At 33.6% G+C, this 24,768-nt stretch overlaps 3 protein-coding genes and 1 long non-coding RNA gene across 7 annotated transcripts; 1 reads left to right on the top strand and 3 right to left on the bottom strand.

Annotated features, from left to right (window-relative positions):
* Positions 1-10,415: 10,415 nt before the first annotated feature.
* On the bottom strand, positions 10,416-17,821 carry LOC110651628 (pentatricopeptide repeat-containing protein At1g55890, mitochondrial). Of its 4 annotated transcripts, none has more exons than XM_058130378.1 (2): positions 16,489-17,821; positions 10,416-10,433 (listed from the first exon to the last, which is right to left on the bottom strand). In XM_058130378.1, the coding sequence occupies exon 1, from the start codon at positions 17,684-17,686 to the stop codon at positions 16,496-16,498; it is 1,191 nt and encodes a 396-aa protein (XP_057986361.1). In that variant the 5' UTR covers positions 17,687-17,821; the 3' UTR covers positions 10,416-10,433; positions 16,489-16,495. The 4 variants fall into 4 exon arrangements, with proteins under 4 accessions (XP_057986361.1, XP_057986360.1, XP_021662694.2 ...); XM_058130377.1 differs by lacking the exon at positions 10,416-10,433 and adding an exon at positions 11,060-11,100 and having other exon boundaries at positions 16,489-17,820; XM_021807002.2 differs by lacking the exon at positions 10,416-10,433 and adding an exon at positions 15,043-15,796 and having other exon boundaries at positions 16,489-17,820.
* A 1,945-nt stretch (positions 17,822-19,766) lies between these two features.
* LOC131170473 (transcription factor DYT1-like) lies at positions 19,767-20,776 on the top strand. The gene is made up of 4 exons (XM_058129496.1): positions 19,767-20,051; positions 20,145-20,318; positions 20,397-20,573; positions 20,705-20,776. Exons 1-4 carry the CDS (start codon positions 19,851-19,853, stop codon positions 20,774-20,776), a joined length of 624 nt encoding a protein of 207 aa, XP_057985479.1. The 5' UTR covers positions 19,767-19,850.
* A 1,095-nt stretch (positions 20,777-21,871) lies between these two features.
* Positions 21,872-22,528, bottom strand: LOC131170472 (uncharacterized). Its single transcript, XR_009141206.1, has 2 exons — positions 22,213-22,528; positions 21,872-22,099 (listed from the first exon to the last, which is right to left on the bottom strand). It is a non-coding gene; the product is annotated as an uncharacterized LOC131170472 (long non-coding RNA).
* Positions 22,529-23,207: 679 nt separating this feature from the next.
* On the bottom strand, positions 23,208-24,136 carry LOC131170690 (uncharacterized). The gene is made up of 2 exons (XM_058130376.1): positions 23,639-24,136; positions 23,208-23,415 (listed from the first exon to the last, which is right to left on the bottom strand). Exons 1-2 carry the CDS (start codon positions 24,078-24,080, stop codon positions 23,363-23,365), a joined length of 495 nt encoding a protein of 164 aa, XP_057986359.1. The 5' UTR covers positions 24,081-24,136; the 3' UTR covers positions 23,208-23,362.
* Between the last annotated feature and the right edge of the window lie 632 nt (positions 24,137-24,768).

The following is a 24,768-nucleotide window of genomic DNA, read 5'->3' as shown; positions in this document are numbered from 1 at the left end:
AGAGATCACGCAGGAGAAGTATGACTGCTATTCCCTAAGTTCATCCTTAGCTTTTTAATGCTTAAGACAAAAGAATACTCCAAATAAAGTAAAAGAAAAAGGACAAAAGTTAGCATCGATAAATCATAGAATATATATATATATATATATATATATATATATATATATATATATATGAAATGCGGTTCAAATGTAGCAGGAGAGATAGCCTGAATGCCAGTAGAAGTCTAGCTAGGGTAGTTAGAGGATCAATTCTGAGTAACATTGAGGTATAGATGAAGTGGTAGGGATAGTGGAAAGGTATAAGTTTCTGACATGACAATTAGGTTCAAAAAGAAAATAAAGCTAAAAAATGGAAGAGTGAAAGTTCTGATTTGGGTAAAATAAAAAGAGTTGGCTAAAGAATAAACTGGAAAAACAGATTAGGATAAGATTAGGAAGAATAGAGCCAAGATCCCGAGGAGGTAAATGTGGTTCTAGGAAGGGTAAACGAAATAAACAAAAAAGTAAGGATAGAGAGCATAGAAAAGGATGGCATTACGAAGGACATTGTCAAGTTATGGAACCCAGAAGTATAGGACTTAGAGCAGGTCATAATTGATGTAGTGTTAGGAGCCTAAACCTATAACTTAGAGTTATAGGATATGGATTAGACCTTATTTGTTTTCTACCCCTAAGGTAGGATAATGGGGCAATGACATAAAAAACCCTTTTGATTATTGACAGTATAATGAAAATTAGGTGAGGTGTGCGACCAAAGTAAGTAGTAGCTATTGAGTGTGCTGTGGTAACTTGAATTGTATTATCAGATAAAGAAGCAAGAGCAGTAGGAGTAAGCTGGATAAAAGTCAACAAAAGGGATTTAAATATGCAAGATGAGGGAAAAGAATGAGGGATAATGTCATAGAGGCTTGATGTTAAAATTTAGAATGGTGAGACCTAGAGTCTAAAATTGGAGTTAAACAGATATTTTTAGTGTGATCGACAGAATCACTTTGCAGTGAAGCAATAATGACAGAACTACAGTAGTGGTAGAACGAAAAGCGACAAGTATAGGTGGTTATAAACCATTAAAAAGTTCAAGGATCAAATTAATGACTATAGGTAAAGGTGGAATTAGTGCTGAAAGAATCTATTAGTGAGACAAATCTTTCAGGATTCAACAAAAGTTAAGGGCACAATATAAATGATGATAGATATGAATCATAGATCGAGTATAAGTAAAGTTAATAAATTATAAAATATTATGTCAGAAAGGACAATGATATGGTAAAGGGTTCATGCAGATGATATCTTAAAGGTAGAGCACAATTATGCTAGGAAAAGATGAAATTTTGAAGAGAAAGACCGGTTAAACGTTATTATATGGACAATCGGGCGTAGTTGACTGTAAGAGGATTTTTCTTTCTCTTCAAGTTTAGCTCATGCTTTTGGTTCTAGGGGATTATATAAGGAGCAGAGACAAAGTCAAGGAGACCTAGTTATTTGAGAGTTTGGTAGGCACCAATTCATATACAATCTCCTAATATGAGAATGACGGTAAGCGCATACCTAATGTTAAGTATGAAAGGTCGATCAGAGTAGTGACAGGAGTTAAATTGAGTTAGTTACGAAGGCTTGCAACTGTTTTAAACTATGAGCTAGAGGAAGTACTATTTGTGGATGAGTTTCAATAGATGAAATTGTTGCTAATGGGAAAAGTTGAGGCTGAAGTTTGGAAAGTTGTAAGCAATAGATGTGGCTATATCAAGGAGAATGAACTATAAGCATCTAGTTGGGAATTATGGCAGAACATGCATCCACCACTACCCCATCAGTTCAGGTGGAACTTATAGACTCAAGGATTATAAAGGGAATAATAATAATATTTTGATAGTCATGTTAGGAAGAAAGCACAAAGAGAATCATCTATGGTGAATATCTTGGTGGAAACTAATTACAGAGTTAAAATTCTGGAAGTAACGGAGTTAGCAATCAAGTTAAGATTAAAAAATAAACAGGGTACCATTAATGCTAATAGGATGAATATAGTCAAGGGAAAGGTACAAGGCAAGGAAAGACAAAGAGGAATGATATGAGAGGGACATTAAGGAATATCTAGGGCAAGTTATGGTAAAATGGTAGGTTAAGGGAGTAGTGGAACCTTGATCTAAGCACTAATATATTAGGACGCATGTCAGATAGTAAGAAGTTCAAACGAAAGTCAAGGATCTCTCTTTTCAAGAAAGGGCGAGGATATGATAAGTCATGTCGACTGGATAGCTTAAGAATACATAGACTCTTGTCATGTCAGAGGAGAGACTGGTTCAATTATTGATGTCGATAGATGGAGTAAGAAATGTTTAACACTCAGACGGAAGTCTACATAGCTTATGACTTATGAGGTAGGAAGGAGTTAGTACAAGGACCTCATTAGTGATGTGAAGCAAATTGGAAGCTTGTAATATCATGAAGTTAAGACGATGTGAATGTTTTGAATATTAAAGAGAACTGGTTAAAGCTTAAAGCTTAAATGGCCAATAAAATCAGTAATGATCTCGAGTGAGGTACGTGTAAGAGTAGTTATTTCAGATGGGCACTTCAAGAGACTTTGTAAAGTAGGTAGTGTCACATATTTGCCCCAGAAATTAGTAATAGCAAAGAAATCAATACTAGTATTATTACCTATTATATCTGAGTGCAGTGGGGGCATCGTGTGTACTAGAGATATCAGGAAACGATCAATGAGTACTCAAATATAATGGCTTAGTTTTAGATGAAAGATGGTAGCGAGCGTGCTACAGTAGGAACAGTTGCAAGCAAAGTATTTTGATCATCTCTGCATAGCTGGAGGAGTAATGCTCGCATTTGACCTAATAATCTTCTTTTCTTTATCCCCAATTTATTCAAAAATTTGAAGACAAATTTTTCTTAAGGGGGGAAGAATGTAACAACTCAAAAAAAAAAAAAGAACCTAGAAATTCGCAGCACACCCCTCCATTTCACCTCCCTCCTCTCACTTTCTCTCACCTCTCCCTATCTCTTTCCTTCCTTTTCCGGTGAACCACCACCGCTGGCGATGCCCACTAGCATGACACAGCTACGGCGACCCTCCAGGCGGCCTCCAGTGGTAGCCAAAACCACCAGAAGCGGCGGCAAGGGGGAGAGAGAGAGAGAGAGAGAGAGAAAAAATGGGTCCCAAACTTTGTATGCTCGTATCCGGCGATCCCGATGTCTGATTGGAGTGATTCCAGCGGCTATAGATTCCTAAGAGAGAGCTCTTTCAGATGAGACCAGCCTCGCCGAATTTGGTGGCCGTTTCCGACACCGGCAAGGAGAGAGAAAATCGATTTTTTTTTTACTTTCCAACGAGATTTCTGACAATCCGACCGTTGGATCGATGATCAAAGACCACCTATGGACTCAGGAGGAGAAGAGGAACATTTTGGTATGACCAGATCCAATAGATGTTGTCGGCGACCGATGTCCGGCCACCGTGCGCAGTGGTTCTGGCGATGGCTCCTGTGAGCTTTGGGGATGATTCAACTTTCAGAGGCTTCCTCATAAATTTTTAGAATTTTTGAGACACAGATAAGCTTTGGGTAAGATTATTTTCATTATTTCTCAATTTGCGGTGCTTAAATGCAGTATTTCTGAAATAGGAAAAAATTAGAGAAAAATTCTAAGAAAAATATATGATGAAAGTAAAATTATTTGGAGATATGTTATGGTATTTGTTGAATTTTTAAGTGATTGTGGAAATTGAGAATGTATAAGTGTTATTTGAATCTTTTTGTAGGTTGGGTAGGTCCTAGGTATAGGGAAAACCCTACCGAATTTTCGGCATAAATTAGGATTGCCTCTTTAAATTTATTTTATTTGAATTAGCACTAATAAATTCACAATAAAATTATGTAGGTGATCAGAGTCAACCATCTTCCTTTACCTAACCTCTACAATCGTCTCTGGTGTACTGTGAGTAAAATATTAATTTTAATTATAATTTCAATATTATTATATGTTCATGCATGCCCATACATCACTTATAAATATATAAATGTGTAGTTAAACACTAGGCACGTCTCAGATTGCATTCTTAATTGATGAAGTGCCATGAATGTTGTTTGTGATAATTTGGAGCCGTGTGCTTGCGTTCGTGTGCGTGCGGTGTGTGGTATTGAATATGAATAGGACGGGTAGACACGGCTTGAGAGACACTTGCTGGGACCCGGTCCTTTATGGATAAGTCAGGGTAGGCACGGGTTGAGAGACACTCGCTGGCCCCCGCATCTGGTTTATTAAGCGAAAGTCCGGCTTGAGAGACACTCGCTAGAAGAGGTTGGATTAAGAGAACTGTATAGGGGATCAGCTCCATATATGTACTGTTTGAACAATATTAGGTGTGTGAGTGCTCCAAATTGCCTTTTCACTGTTATGATGTGATTTGTATGAAATTTATGATAATGTTACATTCCATTCCTTAGGATGCATTAGCTTTAGATAGCTATAGAAATTATGATTAAAATTGGTATTTTACTCTCTGAGTCAAACGCTCACTCCTGTTTACCTTATTTTTCCAGGCTACAGGAGGAGACCTTTTTCAAAATAACCTACTTCTTTTCTCGCAGGTTATCAATAATTACTTAATTGTATTATTATTCTCTAAATTTGTAATTTAAAACTCCGCATGTGTTAGCAGTAGTATAGACCCTGTTTGGAAATTGTGTTAATTTACATTCTTGAGATTAATAAATAAAGATTTGTATGATACTTAAACAATTTGTAAATGATGTAATTAGGTTGAGCTGGGCTCCCCTAATATGAGTTTTTGATAATTATTGGGTTAAGTTAGCCTGAAATAAATTTATAATATTTTAATTTAAAATTATTTTTATATGCATGTTGGGCCTAAATTATGAGCCTGGTCATGGGTTTGGGAATAGTAAGGCTTACTACGGGCCTTGGGGGCTTTATGCCAGCCTAGGTCCTAGTGCCAGTCAGGCCCATAGGTTGGGTCATGACATGGCTTGACCTGTGTTGTACCTTAAACACTGCTGCTTACCCTAAGCAGGATCTCAAGCAATTCTCTACAGGTTTTGGAATGAAAGCTTGAATGTGTAGGATTTAAGCTGTGCTTAACTTGTGGCTTAAGGTTAAGCAATATGACATACAATGGGCAACATCATAAGCAAAGTCTCAAGTAAATTTTGGCTAACTTGATCTTTTAAGGCTTAATTTCTCCAACTTTCCTCTATGCTTAAGGAGCTCTAAATTTCTTCAAATCAATTCCTAATGCATTCATTGGCTCTCAATTTGCCACAAAACCTATCAAAAATAATAAAATTATAAAAATCAAATATAAAGTAACTAAAGTTGATAAATAGGCTAAAATAAAGCTAAAAACATAAAATATACTAAAATATAAGGGCAAAATGGATGCAAAACTACCTTAAAATGCCTATATGAAATGAGTGCAACACTTTTCTTCTGAAAAGAATGTTAAGAAAAGTTCACAATTGTTACTAGTAAAAATTATCTCTAAAACTATGAGATTTTAAGTTCGAAAACCAATCAAAGTATATTAAATTGCAATATATACTATTGCAATATGGAACTGACACCTTTCCCTTATTTTCTCGAGTTTTTAGTCATCTCTCGGGCTTAGTTGAGTGTTTTTTCTCTAGTTTTTGGTTTCCCTCCTTTGTCCTTCAAGACAGGGGAAGGAGTGTTTCTTTAACCAGCTAGGTTTGGGTCCCCTTCCCATCCTGATTTACTGTGTAAAGTTTTAATTTTGCAGATTGGTTGTTGCAAATCTAGGTTTTATCATGGTGAGGGTATTGTGGAGATCTTTTATGGAAGCCGAATTGAATCTTTTATTGGTTTTGTCTGCTTCTTGTGTTGGTTTTCGACTTCATAGGTGTGGTGTCGCAATTGCATGTTGTCCCTATGGAGTTGATTAGCATCTAATCTTGGGTCTAGTTGGGTCTCCTATGATGGAAGTAGGACCTATCTTGCTTTCGGCTATTCGGCAACTCTAGGATTTGCTTTTATACTACAGCTGAAAAGGTTGTATTGTTGGCCATTAAGGGGTGGTGAGCTCTACGACATCCTCTTTCTTTCTTTGTTAGAACTGTGCTTTGAGTTTGATGGAGAATTTGAGTGATTTTTGCTTGGGAGGTACTGAGCTATAATGGGTTGTGTTGGTGCTCCTTGGAATGCTAGCAGTGTTAGCCAGGTTCAATTCCAACTTCAACTTCTCAGGTGATGGTGAGCTAGTGAGCTCTATGGCAGCCTCCTTCTTTCGTTGTTAAAACTATGCTTTGAGTTTAATGGAGAATTTGCATGATTTGTGCTTGGGAGGTGCTAAGCTGTAATGGGCTATGTTGGTGCTCCTTGGAATGCTGGCGATGTTAGCCGGGTTCAATTCCAACTTCAGCTTCTCTGGTGAAGGTGAGCTTTGATAGGCGGCAACAGACATCTCTGTTTTCCTAGGGTTCCTTGGATGGGCAAGGTTGATTTGTGGTTAGTTTGATTTACTTAAGGGTGGGTCGGTTTGATTTGTATGGGTTTGCTTTGTTTTTGGTGGGCTTGCTTTAGCCATAAGTGGCAGCAATGTCCCTTCTATAGGCTTTTAATGCAAGATAGCATTTAAAAAAAAAAGACAAGAAATATTTTTGAGAGAATTATTGCTAAGTGCAACACCATATTGTTAATTCTCAATGTTTCAAAGTGATTCTTCTTCAACAAGCGCAAAACCAGATAATTAGAAATGATGTTCTTACAAAGCATAACATGTAATTGTCCGGCCATCTGCTATATGAGAACTGTTACTAAGTTTCAAGGGTTGTTATATATAAAGGATGTTTTATAAGTACGTATTTGCCCTGTCAATGCTTGCAAGAATAGATCCTGCATGATTTGAGACAACAAAAATTGCAGGCAAGAGTTTGGCTTAAGGGTTCTGAATGCATATGGAATTCTATTTTGAAAAGCTTTCACGCAGCAGTTTCTTTGGTTTACTATTCAAATGTGCTGGTTTATGGTTTAAACTAGTGTTTATTAGTGAAGTAGTTAAGTTTCCTTTGTAATTTAACGAGCTCTTCTTTGACCTAGCTATCAATAATCTTGGCCATTTAAGGCTTTTGTGAATGGATTATTTGTTGGAACAAAAATAAATGCAGAAGAATAAAGAACATTTTTATTGAATAGAAAGAAACTCTTTGTACAACTCTATTTACAATATTAATTGATGTGCTTTTATATAGCACTTAAATCTAATAAAATAAAATAAAAATCCCGTCTAAATCTCAACCATTAGTTAAGATTAGATCACTACTTAAAATTTAAAATGCAATAATTTTAAAAATGAAGACTAAATCAAACATGTTTGAATTAGATTCTAACATTCTTCCTCTTAATTCAAATATGGACTCAAAATAATTTATTTATTTATTTTGCTTGGAGCACTTCTCTCCATCTAACAATTTGGGTGTTGGAGCACTTCTATTCAACCGACAAATATATGTGTTAGAGCACTTCTTTTTTATTGACAATTTTAGTGCACTTCTCACCAACCTTTGCTTTTGATTTTCTTAGAGCATTTCTCTCCAAACTTTAAAAAAGAGATTCTTTCTCTTGCGCTATATTTGCTTTTTTATTTTTAAACTTGCAATCTTTTAACAAATGTCCAAATTTTTTGCAATTAAAACATTGTGGTTTGTCTTTATACCAACAATTCTTTTCTTCATGGTTAAACCTTTTACAAATACTACATTTTGGAAATTTTTTCTTTGTGGATGACTTTGCTGCTAGAAAGGCTCCCTTAATTGTTTCTTCTTATCTAATTGCTCTTCTTTGCTCCACAACCTGCAAATCATTAATTAATTCTATAACAGTTATTTGTTAAAAATTTGCATGAACCTCAACTGAGGAAATTTTTAGCTCAAACTTCTTAGGGAGGCTAACAAATAATTTTTCTATAATTCTTTTGTCAAGAAATTATTCACCAAGTAATCTAATTTTGTTGACGATGGACAAGAGCTTAGTGTAATAGTCTTTGACATTTTCAGACTTTTTCATTTTTTGAATCTCAAATTCTCTTTTGAGATTTAAAATTTGCATGAATCTTGTTTGATCATTACCTTCATACTCCTCCTCGAGCAAATCCCAAGCTTCTTTTGCATTTTCACAAGCCATAATTTTTATGAAAATGGTTTCAGAAACTGAAGATTTTATACAAGTTTTTGCCTTGTATTTCTTAGCTCTCTCCTCATTGTGAATTTTTATTTGAGCAAGAGTTGGATTTGTTAATAGTGGAGTAGGATCAGTATTATGTTCTACTGAATCCCATAAATAAAAAATTTGTAAATCGAACTTCATTTTGACAGCCCATATTTGATAATTTTCTCCTGAAAAAATAGAGGGTAAAGACAATGAGAAATTAGTTGAGGCCATTGGTGAATCAAGGATTTATAGGTTTGCCAATAGGATAACTGAAGCTCTGATACCACTGTTGGAACAAAAATAAATACAGAAGAATAAAGAACATTTTTAGTGAAAAGAAACTCTCTATACAACTCCATTTACAATCTTAATTGATGTACTGTTTATATAGCACTTAGATCTAAGAAAATAAAATAAAAATTTCATCTAAATCTCAACTATTAATTAAGATTAGATTATTAATTAAAATTTGAAATATAATAATTTTAAAAATAAAAATTAAATCAAACATGTTTGAATTAGATTCTAACATTATTGCCCGTTGTTCAAAGCGGTTGCATCATAGTTTATAAACCCTATCGGAAGACATTATCAGTTTCTTTTTTGTTATAATTAGAAACTACTTGGGAAATGAGAGTATAAAAGAAATTCTTTTTGTGATATATATATATATATATATATATATATATATATAGAGTATAAAAGAAATTCTTTTTGTGATATATATATATATATATATATATATATAACAAAATATTTGATTATTGAATGATTATTTTATTTTATAATATAAATTGAAAAATGTTTAATTGTATTGAAAAAAAAAATCATACAAGTATATAACGTTATTAAAATTTAAAACCCATCATCAATAAATATATAATTTTGCATGTAAAATACACATCCATTATATTACATTTCTATTTAATTTTACCAATCTTTATATGAATAAATATTTATGAAAATTATGATTTATATACCCCACCGATTAATTAAGGATCCTTTTGAATTGACGTTGGAAAGTTAAAAAATGATTTTTAGAAAAACATAATTTTAGATATTGAAAAAAAAAATGAATATATATATATATATATATATAATTTACATATTTTAATTATATAAACTAATTAATATATATATATATATATATTAATTAGTTTATATAATTAAAATATGTAAATTTTAATTTTAAATTAATTTTTAACACTCTTTAATTAACATATTAAAAAAAATTATTCCTTTAAACAGTCGCTCTAATTGTGAGAGCAAATAGACACTAAATCCCTGGCTTCTTCTGCAACAACAACTTCATTTATTCCCTTGAAATTTCATAACAGTATCATAAATGATTCACACTAATAATCAATTCCTAGTAGAGATGTGCAAGATTCTTAAAATCCTACCTTGAATTAAAAAATCATATCAATCTAACTATAATCCTACTAAATCAAATGTATTTTATAATTTTAGTTTGAACTCCTCTCTTAAAAAAACATATTAGAATCATACTAAATCAAAAAGTTAATTTAAAATAAATTTTTTTATAATTTTTTAAATATATTATATATTTATAATATAATTATATATAATTATCTCATAATTAAAATTATATTGCATATTAATTATTATAAGAACTACATATAATCTAATACTATCTTTCATTTTTCTAACATTTCTTTAATAATTTTAATTATAAATATATTAAATTATCTCATAATTCTTAACTTTATGTATTAACTATATACTATATAATAACAAGTAAATAGTTAAAAAAAATATGTATCGTGATTATCTGTCACGACTCAACCTATGGGCTAGACCAATATTAGGACCTGGATCGGCATAAAGCCCCTGAAACTCGTAATAAGCCTTACTGTTTCCAAACCTATGACCAAGCCCACAATTTAGGCCGAACATGCATATAAAATAATTTAAATTAACTATTATAATATTATTTCGGGCCAACTTAATTCAATAATTATCAGAAATTAAAATTAGAAAAGCCCAGCTCAACCCTGTTACATCATTCACAAACTATTTTAAAATCATAAAAATTTTTCATTTATTAATACAAGACTTAAATTCATACAGTTCCTGATAAAATCAATACTACTGCTAGTACATGCGGAGTTCTAAATTATAAATTTAGAGAATAATAATATAATTAAGTAATTATCGATAACCTGCGAGAAAAGTAGCAGGTTATTCTGAAAAAGGTCTCCTCCTGTAGCCTAGAAAAAAAAAATAGGGTGAACAGGAGTAAGCGTTCGACTTAGAGAGTAAAATACTAATTTTAAGTATAATTTCTATAGCTATCTAAAACTAATGCGTCCTAACAGTGAAATGCAACACCATCATAGATATCCATATAAGTCACATCATAACAGCAAAAAAGTAATTTGGAGTACACACACCCAATAATATTCAAACTGTACATATACGAGAGTTGATCCTCTGTACAGCTCTCTTAATCCAACCTCTGCTAGCAAGTGTCTCTCAAGCCGGACTTTCGCTTAATGAATCAAATGCGGGGGCCAGCGAGTGTCTCTCGAGTCGTGCCTACCCCAACTTATCTATAAGAGGACCAGGTCCCAGCGAGTGTCTCTCAAGCAGTGTTTACCCGTCCTATCCATATCCAATACCACACTCCACACACACGCCAACGCACGCACACTGCTCCAAATTACCATAAACAACATCCATGGTACTTTATCAATTAAGAATGCAATATAAAATGTGCCTAGAGTCTAACAACATAGATACATATTTATAAGTGATGCATGGACATATTTGAACATATAATAATATTGAAATTATAATTAAAATTAATATTTTACTCACAGTACACTAGAGATTACTGTAGAGGTTGGGTGTAGGACGATGGTTGACCCTGATCACCTACATAATTTTATTATGAATTTATTAGTGCTAATTCAAATAAAAATAAATTTAAAGAGGCAACACATCCTAATTTATGCCAAAAATTCGACAAAATTTTATACCTAGGACCTATCCAACCTGCAAAAAGATTCAAATAACACTTCTAAATCTCAATTTCCACAATCACATCTCATCAACATTGTATGGCCCCTCTTGGGCCCTCCAAATCAGACAATAGTCATAAACTTGAAAATTTACGTTTTAATCCCTGTGGTTTACCGGAAAGGAGAGAAACAAGAACGGAGTGGGCATAATCATAGACAGGACATTGAAAGACGCAGTAATAACTGTGAAAAGAGTAGGAGATAGAATTATACTAGTAAAGCTAGTACTAGAAGGAGAAACAATAAATATAGTTAGTGCTTATGCCCCACAAATAGGACTAGACAGTGAGAGTAAACAAAGGTTTTGGGAAGATATGGATGATTTAATGCAAAGCATACCGAATGAAGAGAATGTTTTCATTGGTGGAGATTTGAATGGACATGTAGGAAGTGATAGACAAGGTTATGAGAATGTTCATGGAAGTTTTGGTTTTGGCAGTCGAAATGAGGAGGGAAAAAACATCCTGGATTTTGTTATGGCATACGACCTAATACTAGCAAATACCTACTTTATAAAAAGAGAGTCACATTTAGTGACTTTTAAAAGTGGGCAACATAGAAGTCAAATCGACTTCCTCTTAACTAGGAAGACAAATAGAGCTCTATGCAAGGATTGCAAGGTCATTCTAGGAGAGGCTTTAACAAGTCAACATCGGTTGGTGGTCTTGGATGTCAAGTTTAGGAACAATTCAAGTAAGGTCAGAAGAAATAGTGTAGCTCGAACAAAGTGGTGGGAGTTCAAAGGAGTAAAGCAAGTGAAGTTCAAAAATGAGCTTCTCGAGTCCGAACTATGGAAGCTGAATATGGAGGCCAATGATATGTGGATACAGATAGCATCAAAGATTAGAGAAGTAACTAGAAAAGTACTTAGAGAGTCTAAAGGACATGGACCACCCTCAAAAGAGAGATGGTGGTGGAATGAGGAAGTACAAAAGGCAGTGAAGAGAAAAAGGGAATGATATAAGAAATTACCTAAATGTGATAATAATGAGGCATATGAACAGTACAAGATAGCAAAGAAAGAGGCAAAAAAGGCAGTTAGTCAAGCAAGAGCACAGGCCTTTGAAAAGTTATATGAGAAACTTGAAACTAAAGAAGGGGAGAAAGATATTTATAGATTAGCAAGGAGGAGAGAAAAGAAATGTCAAGATCTCAATCAAGTTAAGTGCATTAAGGATAAAGAAGGAAAAGTGTTGGTGAAAGATGAGGACATTAAAGAAAGATGGAGAAATTATTTTAATGATCTCTTTAATAATAGTCAAAATGGTAATAGCGTGAATATAGATTATAGAACAATAGAAAAGAATGTAAATTATACTAGAAGGATTAGATCTTTAGAAGTAAAGGAAGCACTTAAGAGAATGAAAGTGGGTAAAGCCTGTGGACCCGATGAAATACCAATTGAAGTGTGGAAGTATTTGGGAGATATGGGAGTGGCATGGTTAACTAAATTATTTAATAAAATTCTAAACTCGAAGAAAATGCCTGATGAATGGAGGAAAAGTATTATAGTACCTATTTTTAAAAATAAGGGAGATATACAGAGTTGCTCAAACTATAGGAGAATTAAACTCATGAGCCATACTATGAAGTTGTGGGAGAGAGTTGTGGAGCATCGACTACGTCATGATACTTCTATCTCTCTCAATCAATTTGATTTCATGCCGGTCGTTCAACTATGGAAGCGATCTTTCTCATTAGAAGCTTGATGGAGAAATATAGAGATGTGAAGAAAGATCTACACATGGTTTTTATTGATTTGGAGAAGGCTTATGATAGTGTTCCAAGAGAAATCTTATGGAATGTGTTAGAACACAAGAGGGTATCTATTAGGTACATACAAGTATTGAAAGATATGTATGAAGGAGCAACTACTATTGTGCGCACAGTGGGAGGGGACACAAGAGATTTTCCGATCTCAATTGAATTACACCAAGGATCAGCCATAAGCCCTTACCTTTTTACATTAGTTTTAGATGAACTGACGAAACATATACAAGAGAGTATTCCTTGGTACATGATGTTTGCGAATGATATTGTTCTGATAGATGAGACACGAGAAGGAGTCAATAAAAAGCTAAAACTTTGGAGAAGTACTCTAGAGTCAAAGGGTTTTAAGTTAAGTAGAACGAAGACAGAATACATGCATTGCAAGTTCAGTGAAGGCCAAACTGGTGATAGGGAAGGAGTTAGTTTGAATGGAGTGATACTGTCCCAAAGTAATCACTTTAAATATCTAGACTCAATCCTTCAAGTAGATGGGGGATATGAGGAGGATGTTAGTCATAGAATTAAAGCCGGATGGTTGAAGTGGAGACGAGCCACGGGAGTTTTATGTGATCGTAAGATTCCCAATAAATTGAAAGGAAAATTTTACTGCATCTGACCATACGATGGCTATGTTTTATGGTAGTGAGTGTTGGGCACTGAAAGAGTTGTATGCATCTAAGATAAGAGTTGCAGAGATGAGAATGTTAAGGTGGATGAGTAGCCATACTAGACTAGATAAAGTCCGTAATGAGAGTATTAGAGAAAAGGTAGGAGTGGTGCCAATTGAAGATAAGTTGAGAGAAGGGAGATTGAGGTGGTTTGGTCATGTGAAGCGTAGACATACAGAGGCTCCAGTTAGACAAGTAGAGCACATTAGGTTAGAGGATAGAAAGAAAAAAATGGGTAGACCTAAATTGACTTGGAGGAGAGTAATACAACATGACCTAGAAGCATTACACATATCTGAGGATTTAACCCAAAATCGTTCAGAGTGGAGAAAGCGAATCCATATAGCCGACCCCATATTTTTGGGATAAAGGCTTAGTTGAGTTGAGTTGAGTTGTATTCTACAATCACTAAAAAATTCAACAAACACTATAGAATATCTCCAAATAATTTTACTTTCATCATATAATTTTCTTAGAATTTTTCTCTAATTTTTCCTGTTTAAGAAACACTGCATTTAAGCACCACTGACTGAGAAATAATGAAAATAATCTTATCCAAAGCTTATCTGTGTCTCAAAAATTCTAAAAATTTATAAGGAAGCTTCTGGAAGTTGAATCATCCCTAAAACTTGTCGGAGCCACAGCCGGAACCACCGCTCAAGGTGGCCGGCCGCCGATCGCCGGCAACATCTGCCGGATATGATCATACCATGATATTCCTCTCCTCTTCCTTAGTCTATAGGTGGTCTCGGATCGTCGATCCAACGGTCGGATCATCCTAAATCTAACAAAAAAGCTTGAAAAACCTAAAACTCCTCTCCTCCATATCTCACTAATCCGACCACCAAATGTTGCAAAATAAGTATCAAAAGAAAGCTCTGAGAACAAACTTTACAACGTTACCTGAATCGCTTCGATCGGACGTCGAATGAAGCCGAAATCACGCTTGGAAGTTTCTGCCCACTGTGCGCGCATTTTTTCTCTCTCCTCCATTACTTGCCGCCGCTTCTGATGCTTCTCCGGCCAGCTGGTGGTGCGCCAGCGACGTCCAGGGTAGGGGGACCTCTTGCCGGCCGACCATGATGGCTGGAGGCTCGCCGATCGAAAGAAAAAGGGAGAGGGAGGGAGTTTTTAAGGGAGGTTACTGGTTTTTTTTTTTTTTTGAATTTCTGGGAATGAACCTGGACAAACATATTATCCAGATTCATTACTGGAAAATTTTAATTTTTAATTTATTTATTCTAATTTTAAAAAAATTTGGGTTGTTACATTATCAATTTTTTTTTGAAATTAAAAATATATTAATAAAATAAAGAAAAACGTAACTTAAAAGGTTCAAACTCAAACTAAACCTAGACTGACAAATCATCCTAACACATCCAATTTAGGACCATGAAAGTTATGAAAAAAAAACTTGGAAAAGAGACATTGGCACTTAACAACGAAAATAAGAAATTGAGGACATGATCCCAAACAGCAAAAGAAGAAAAGAAGCGTAAGAACAAGACGCCCTAGCTAAACAATGAGCCACCTTGTTTGCTTCCCTTTTAATCCAAGTTAAGGGATACCCTTCACCTTGAGACGGCGGAGCCTTGCAATCCCTCACCACGGCAACAAATTCTTAGCAATCCTCCTCTTATGATTGAATAGCCTACACAACTTCAAGAGAATCCAGCTCAAACTCTACATTGGAAGGAAACTAATCTCGCATCCAAATTAGAGTGTCGCGGAAACTTAATGCCTCAGCTACTCATGGAATGTGATGACCATGAGCAAAACCTGAGATGGCACAAACAAAGCCAGCTTCATCATTACAAAGAACAGAACCAAACCTTGACAAGTTTTCCAAGTTAAAGCAAGCAGCGTCTATATTACACTTTGATTTCCCTGCTTCCGGAAACTTCCATTTGACCCAACACCTCTTACTGACACACAGATGGAACAAAGCTAGGAGATCGAGAGTTTGCAGACTCCCATATGTTGGGCTAAGGAAATAACATCATGAGATGAATAATAAATATCTTGCCACAAAAGAAGATTCCTGGATGTCCACAAAGTCCACATAATCACATTGATAAAAGCAGCACGCCATTTGTCCACATCTATGATAAGCTGATAGAAATAGGAATCAAAAGTTACAAAACTAATATCAACCACCAAATCCAAAGCATGCCAAACACCCACCGATTTGGGACAGTTAAAAAAAAAAACATGCATGAGATCCTCAATAGCACCAAAAATAGTGCAGGACAGGTCAAGTTCAATACCTCTGGAAAGAAGCTTAGTTTTTGTTGGAATAATATTACGGTTAGCTCTCCAGATGAAGTTTTAAACTTTTGGTGTGACTTGAAGATTCCAGATCCTTTTCCAATCCCCTTGCACCGAAGTCTGACTGTTCTCACTACTCATATCCATAGCTACATGATAAGTAGATTTAATAGTGCACAAGCCTCTCTTATTAAAATGTCACACTCTACATCCCCATAAAAACTTAGAAGAATCTAAAGAATATTATTCACAACATTAAGAGGAAAAAGATTATGCAACATTGCCACCGACCATCTCCTTTTGTTATTGTGAAAAAGAGAATTGACCTTCATATCCTCTTCACCTAAAGAAGCCTTAGTATTAACACAAAAATTATTCTCCAGAGGGACCCAAGGATTCGTCCAAACATTAATAGAGCTTCATGTATTGTGTATTGTCAATTAGTTTTGAAGCTTAAATGATAATTTGCATACAACTTATAATCAAACCAAAGTAAAACTGAAACATCAAATAACTGAATCAAATTGAAATTGTACCAAAAATTCAGCTTGATTCCAATTCTTGGATATCTTCTGAATTCAAACCGGAACCGCACACCTTAGTGGGCAGCATCAACTTATAACGACAGTAACTATTGTCGTTCCCAAGCTGCGCAAGTTCCTTCGCCTCCTGAATCTTCGACTCCTTCAACAATCCATCTACAACACGCTGTAACAATGCCTTGTCAACAAAAAGCTTCCTGCTGATGATAACTTTCGAAAGCTCAAAAGCAAACCCCAAATCATCCTTCTCACATACAAAAGGAATCAATGTTGCAAATGTGAATTTATCTGGCTTACAATCACTATTCCCTATTTCACAGTACCAACGCTTAGCTTCTTCCAAATTCTTCTCTTTAACAAACCCTTTAATCAAAGCATTGAAACTAATAGTACTAGGTTTAATCCCCTTATCCTTCATTTCTTCAACTAACTCAACTGCATCTTTTGTTCTCTTCTCCAATGCAAATCCAAGCAACTTTGCATTGTAACTCCATATATCAGGACATATATTTTTCTGCACCATTTGACTCCATAACCTCTCGCCATCTACAAATCGCCCATTTGCATAAAACCCATTTAAAAGTGTATTAAACGTAATCAAATCAGGCTGCACACCTTTCATCTCAATCTCAATAAGTAAAGAAATCCCTGAATCCAACGAACCCATCTCACAAAATGCCTTAATAACTGTATTGTATGAGACTAAATCTGGTTGGATCTCCAACTTCTGTGGCAAATTCCTAAACAACTCATTAACCTTGTCATATTTCTTAGAGTTGACACATGCTGCCAGCAGCGCATTGAAGGATAGTACCGTCCTCTTGCAATTTCTCTCGGGCATTTCATCGAACACGTTGTAGGCATTATCGAACATGCCTGATTTCCCGTACAGCAAAATCAAACGGGCATTAAAGCCTTCTTTAGATATATCATCATACTTCTTTTGGTCGTCGAGGATCTCCTCGATCCAATGAAAGCGTTTGGCAGCGGCGAGGCGGCTAACAACTCCTTCATAAATGCCGTTATTGGTCCGGAAGCGGTTGTTTTCACAGAATTTTTTGAACTTCTGTACGAGGCGCTTCAAGTTGCGCTCTTCGTAGAGGACAGTAGTTGGTGATTTTGTAGAGATGGTGGCAGTACTGGTGGCAAGTTGAGCAGATGATGAGAAGGTGCGGCGGAGGATGCTAGACATAGCCCCCTGTAGTTGACATGGAAATGACTCGGTAAAACAGCTACTATTCTAGCATTTAATTGAGAGACTCCGCATTTAATTATTAGAGAAATTCAAAGATAGAGTTAATCAAATCATATTTTATGTTAATATAATTATAGGCAAGTATATAATTTAATTTTGGGATAACTGTCAAAACAAATTTTATACTTTTTCAAATTTTTATAATTTTATTTTATATTATAAAAATTATCCATTAAACCCTAAATTTTTTTATCCTTATAAATTCTCTATCATATTAAAAAAATTATTATTTCACTAACAAAAATACCGCTTATACTTTTTATATTAGCATATTGATAGAGTATGTTATTATCCAAAAATATATATTTTCAGTCTCTTCAAATATTCTAATCTCATATTTTATTTTATCTGTCAATATTAAAAAATTATTTAAGTATAATTTATTAAATATATATTGATATAAGTTACTTATATTGAATTAAATATATTTTTTCTTTTTATTTAAAGACGTATCTTCCTCTTCTATGTTGACTGCAACTAGATCATATTTATATAATATTTTTATTATTGAGATAATAATTTTTTTAATAGTGAGATATAATTAGTATGGGTTAAAAAATTTAGAGTTTAATTGATAATTTTCATAATATGGGTATAATTATAAAAATTTAAAAAATATAGAACTTTTTTTTATATAGTTATCCCTTTCTCTTTTTATATATTATTTAATTTTTTATATAATCATAGATAAGTTAGTTTATAGTTATCTTTAAATTATTTTTTTTAATAAGCAATGAATTTTTTTTTATAAAATAAGTAATGCATTTTTATTAATAAAAAGTCAAGAAAAATTTAACACCAGAACATTCGATTAATTTCAATAATAGACTTCTTCAATAAAGCCTAACTTTGAATATGACATATTAAGTGAAAAAAACATGACAGGTACATACAAAAACACCTATCATACTAAAGAGCCATAAAAAAAAAAAAAAAAAAAAAAAAAAAAAAGACAGGCATAGACAGGAGGAAGGATAGAGCTGAAGACACCATGCAACATTGAATCTGCAGATTATCCATGCCAAGATTCCAGCCATAAAATTATGAGTAGTGTGGAGCAGGGCAAAGCCAAGAAATTGGATTAGTAGGTCAAAATATTTTAATTTAATATTATGTATAATAATAAATTATTTATTAAATGAAAAAAAAATAATTAACACTAAATTTTATAATATTATATTTGTGAAAACAATTTTAAAAATATAGTTAAAAGAAACAACAACAATAATTAATTAAATTTTATAAAATAATATATACCACATTTATATTAAATTTTTAATCACAAATACAGTTTAAAATAAATTAATCAATTATAAATAAAAAAATTAATAACAAAAAATAAATTTTAATCAAGACACTTTACCATTGCCTAATAGAATTTAAATATAAAATATGTTTATGTGTATCTCAAAATTTTATATGTCATTTAAAAGATTAAAAAGTAATATTTTATTAATGAATTTTATATTTACAAAATATTTAAATTTGAAACTTTTTGCATATATTAATTTAAAATATAAAATTGACCATAATTTATATTTTATTAATTTTAATGAAATTAATTTATAAAAAAAATTGTTGAAAATATTTTATATATTATATGTATAACAAATGGGCATTTTGCAATAATATTTAACATTCTTAGAGCTAATAACAAATCAAATTCTTCCACATCACCTACATAAAAGCTTAGTCTTGCTTTTTTTTTGGACCACGTGTGTAACTGTTGTTTGTATAACGGATTCTCACTCTAATTATTGATTATGATAGGACCCACAATAATCAATGGTTATAATATAATCGTTATACATATAACTGTTGTATTTTAAAAATTTTCCATTAACACATAATTAGCATGGCCATGGATGCCTTGAAGAATAAAAAGGCACTTGACTGGAACAGAATATTATCTCCCTGGTAACTCATGCATTTTGTACTTTCCCTTCAAGGTATTGAAGCAACAACAGCACAAGATCAATAACAGAAATATATAATACAAAACCACCAAGATTCTCTCTCTTGTGTGACTAACTGCTTTATAACCAATCATTATTAGAACATTGTAAGAGGTTAGACCAGCATTGACCGCTCATCAACAACAATGGAATTCCTAGGCTCTGCCATGAATGAATTGTGCTTTACTCAAGAAAGTAACAGGAGAGGAAGATTAGGCCGGAGAAAGGTCGAATACGATGATACCAGAGAGTACAAATCCAAGAACCTTCATGCTGAGAGGAGGAGAAGACAAAAGCTTAGTGATAGGCTCCTGGCATTACGATCTATGGTCCCTATAATCACCAATGTAAATTCTTCTTAACCCTCAATTTTCTTGGTTAAATTTTCATGCTAACTTTGATTTTTTTTTTTTTTTTTGTAATTTTCTTGGCTGGTTTAGATGAACAAGGCGACCATAATTGAGGATGCAATTACTTACATCCAGGAGCTGCAGCAGAATGTGAAGCTTCTCAGTGACCAGCTTCTTGAAATGGAGGGATCGTCCGAGGAGGCAGTCCAGACGAGGAGTGATGAGATTAATGCTGCAGAGGAAATGAAGAACTGTGGAATAATGGTTTGATTAAAATAAATTCATAATAAATTCTTTTACTTACCTGAAAATTTTCTTTATTATTTATGCCATTATTTGTAGGAAGATGTTCAGGTGACTAACATTGATAGGAACAAGCTATGGATTAAGATTATCTTGGAGAAGAAGAGAGGCAGGTTCACTAGACTAATAGAGGCCATGACTTATCTTGGCCTTGAACTCACTGACACCAATGTTGCCACCTCTAAAGGAGCAATGCTTGTTTCCTCCTGTGTTGAGGTAAGGCAGAAGAAGAATTTTCTGGGAAAATTGTAAGATTTCCCCCTCTACTTCAATGCCATGGCTTTGGTACAATTCTCTAATCTAATAGTATTAATTTTTTAATTAGGTAGAATGTTTTGTGGTTTCAGGGTAGTTATGGAGATACACTTACAGTTGAGCAGACCAAGGACCTTCTGCTGGAGATCATCAAAAGCATATAGATAGATTGATTTATCCATTCACCATATTCATATTATTTGAGCTTAAAAAACATTAATAAACAGTATTATATATTGTTATTCAACTTTGAGATGTTAGTCAGAATATCTTCTTCCTTACTTGTCAGTCCTCTGCCCTTTAATAAAACTTTTTTCTTACAAAAAAAATAAAGACCAAATTCATATTTTAAGGGTCAGTTTGGATTAAGAGAATATGTATACTCCTTACCATCCATCTCAAAAACCTAACTCTATTTCCTGGAGCTTTTTTCTCATCCAATCCTTCCGTCCCACCCAACGGCAATTATGGGCAACAGAAACCTGCAAATTTTAATTGCGCACTGAAAATGGCGAAAATCATGAAATAATCATCAAAGAAACCAAGGTTTTCTTTGAAAAAATTAGTTGATTCTTGAAGCCATCTTAATCGTCTCTTACACAAAATCTAACACAGACCTGCCTCCTGTTATCAATGACAGTGACAAATGATTCGTGCTTCGGGAGAACACTGAACCCCACCCGCTTAGAGCTCCACAATCAAACGATTGGTGCAAATTTTCTTTTATTTAATTAATTAATCTTCTTTTCTTGTTGATTTTTTTTTTGGGTTCAAGTTTTGTTTGGATGATGAGAAAGCTTGTGAAAATAAAAGAAAAGAAAAGAAATGCACTATCTTGCCCACTAGCTTCTTGCTATGAACCATTGTTTTGAAAGAATAATTTGGTTTGATACGATTTCTGTATTGGTTGGACATTTAATTCTTTCATGATTTTCTCTGTTGCCAAACATAATTTTTATCAGCTTTTTTTTTTTTTCAAACCAAGATACAGAAATTCCAATCACAGCATCTCTGCATAAGCTTTAAAACTAGATTCTCCTCTGCAATTATTGGTGTAATATAACCAGAAACAAATCAAAGAACGAAAAGAGAAAGTAACTGCCATTAAATCTTTAAATTTTCTTGTCAATTTGCTTCCTGGTGACCTCGTATTTGTGTCATCCAAAGATTGAACCTTCCCCAAACACCACCTCTCCTCATCAGATATAACATAAAATTCCAGAGTCTAGCAAATGGACTCCATTTAAAGCTTTCAAACCTACTGGAAATTTCATAATGATTTACTCTTTACCAACTTCCTTAGAAATATTACAAATAAACACTCAAATCCCACAGCCTTAATTGACAAGAAAGCAATAAAAACACCAAAAAAGAACAATGATAGTTGCTGCCTAATGAGTAACCTAAGCCCCTTAGCGTCAAGAAGTGCTGCAGGGAAGTAGCCAAAATCAGCTCCTTTCAGAGCAGAGCCAAATAGCATGGTTTAGCTGAAATCAAATGAACACCATGCTTCATTATAGCTCAAGCCATCTTATAATAGGTATAAAACAAGTTAACAACATCAAAATTTTAATACTTGCTTTCATTATTCAGGTATTACCAGTACAATGAAGTTTTATGGCTCGTTTTCTTCTCTTTTGCATTGTGTTGGCCAATCTGTGGATGTTAGGATTCATGCTGCTACCTGTTCCAAGTCCAGCTCCATCAGAAGGTAGGATTATAGCCGGAAATCTAGGGATCAGACGTATGGCATCGCATCATCCTGATAAGTCTGCAACTGGTGGACAAGTGATTCTTGGTGTATTCATGGTGATCATAGTTGCAGTAGTTTTCTTCTACATTCGCATCACAACACAGAGCCAAGAATCCCATACTTGAGCTCCTTATCTTTCCTGTTTCCCAGCGCGAGGTTAAGAAAAAAATCATAGTATGCACTGTTTAGCGAGAACAAGACGCATGGATAATACTATATTCTAATTTTTCTTGAATTGGAGCAAATTATTCCAGAAAGTTTTGAGCTTTAGGAGGATGATTCACAAGCTATCATTATAAATTGACAGAGTATTTATTCTTTAATTATAGAACTTAATAGATAAATTCATCCATTACAAACTGCTCTGATAGTGGCCTTTCTTTACCTACTTTTTTCTCTGCAATGTTGACCTAAATGTAACCACCTGAAATTCAAGAACTGAAATACTGACCAGTGACCATCACCAGGTGCACCTTCCTCTTTTCTCTTGTCAAGAAAAACATAAAAAGAAACTGGAGAAGGAAGACCAGCAGACCACCATCAGCTGAATTAGTAGAGGAAAATAATGCACTTTCCTTCTATTGTAAGGGAATTAATGCAATTAACAACACTATTTCCCCCATCAGATTATTGGAAAGGACACAAATTCAGCGGAGATAATGTGGTTACTGGTTAAGCACCCATGTAACGTCCCATGAGCTTTTTCTTTCTCAGTTGAAAGAAGGGTTATCCTTTAGAAATTTAGCAAAGCATAAGAAGATAATTAGACACACAGTAATTAAGGTATTTTTCATTGAATATTATCTATCAGTTCAGAATCTAAGAAATCCAAAAGTTTATCATTTGATTCCACAAATTTATCCACTCTGTTTCCATTTCTTTACAAACCTATATAGAATGAAAGCACTTTACTCCATATTTTCCTTTTCAAGTTCGAATAAAAGAAAGGTAAAAGGAAAAGAAGGGAAAATTCTCTTTGAACTGAGCTTCTTGTCTTTCATCTCAGAACAGCAAAACCCATCTTCCTTCCAAAATTCTCCAATAGAGCTCCTGCATTTCATATTATTTTTCAATCAATTACACAATCTCTAATAAAGATAAACAATATTGAATTAAATTGAGTATTTCACTATTTCACGACAAGAAACAGAACATATTTTCCATTCTTCACTGCCACCAAACAGATCAAAATAATGAAAAAAAAAAAAAACCAGAAACTAAATCAATCGAAACAGAACAGATTTTTAATTAAGACCCAAAAGAAAGAGAATACCTTGAGGCTTGCAAACAGGGGGATCTTCAAAAAGAGAACGAGAGAGCTGCTTATGAGCAAGACCAATATCAAACAAGATCAAACCAGAAGACGGATCACTAACTATAATTCCTTTGACAGGAAACCAAAGGAAAAGCTCTTCTTGGGAAATACCTTCAAGTCCAACAAGCCCACCATAACTGAGATTAGCTCTAACCACACTATCAAAATGCACCCTTGTTTCATATTTAGCCATGCAAGGACCATCCAAGTGAACCTCGAGGCGGCCATTCTGGTCAAGATCAAAGGATATGACATTGTCAGGAAAGAGACCACCGGGCAGGCCTTGGCTCTGAAGGAGGTTTTGTATGGAGGAGGAGGAGGAGGTGACGGAGAGAAGGAGAAGAAGAGGAAGAAGAAGAGAGAGAAAGTGAAAGAAGAAAGATTTGGGTGTCAGAGACATTGTAGAGAGAGAGAGAGAGAGAGGGATGTGAAGGACAGAAACATAGAATAAGATTAAATGTTAAAGAGGTTTTATGTGGGGTTTTAAGGTTTGTTGTCATATTTGTTTTTTGCTTACTTTTGTCTTTGGGACTCATTTTTTACTTTTTAATAATGAAAAGTGTGGACCTGCCCATTTTTATTCACTAAATTGCCCTTTAGGGTTTCAAAAATCCTTACCCAAATGACCTATATATCCTTGTTTGACAATAAAGCTCTGTTTGAAATTGTGATTAAAATAAAAGAATAAATAATTTAAAAAATTTTTAAATATTAATAAAAAAATAACTGAAAATTTTATTTAGTATTATCATTAAATAATCTTATTAGCTTTTTAATAATGCTTCATTTGGAATAAATCATTTGCCATAAAAAAAATTTAATTCAATTCTTCACAATAACTCTTTATTTTTATATTTTTAGAAATAAAATCTTTTTTAAATGGGAAGAATTAAATTTTTTATTCTAAATATAAAAATTAAAAAAAAATCAACTTGTGAAATTTTAGTTTTTAAATTTGAAGAATATGTCTCATTTCTCAAATTTTAAGTTTTCTCATGAATAAATCATTTTTAAGAAAAGAATTCAATTTAATTCTCACATAATTATTTTATCTCTTTAAAAATAATTTTTTTAAATTAAAAAAATTA

The sequence above is a fragment of the Hevea brasiliensis genome, chromosome 11 (assembly GCF_030052815.1).
Source record: "Hevea brasiliensis isolate MT/VB/25A 57/8 chromosome 11, ASM3005281v1, whole genome shotgun sequence".
Classification (NCBI taxonomy): domain Eukaryota; kingdom Viridiplantae; phylum Streptophyta; class Magnoliopsida; order Malpighiales; family Euphorbiaceae; genus Hevea; species Hevea brasiliensis.
The sequence above is the reverse complement of the archived record's forward strand: the minus strand, read 5'-3'. Positions and strand labels throughout refer to the sequence as shown.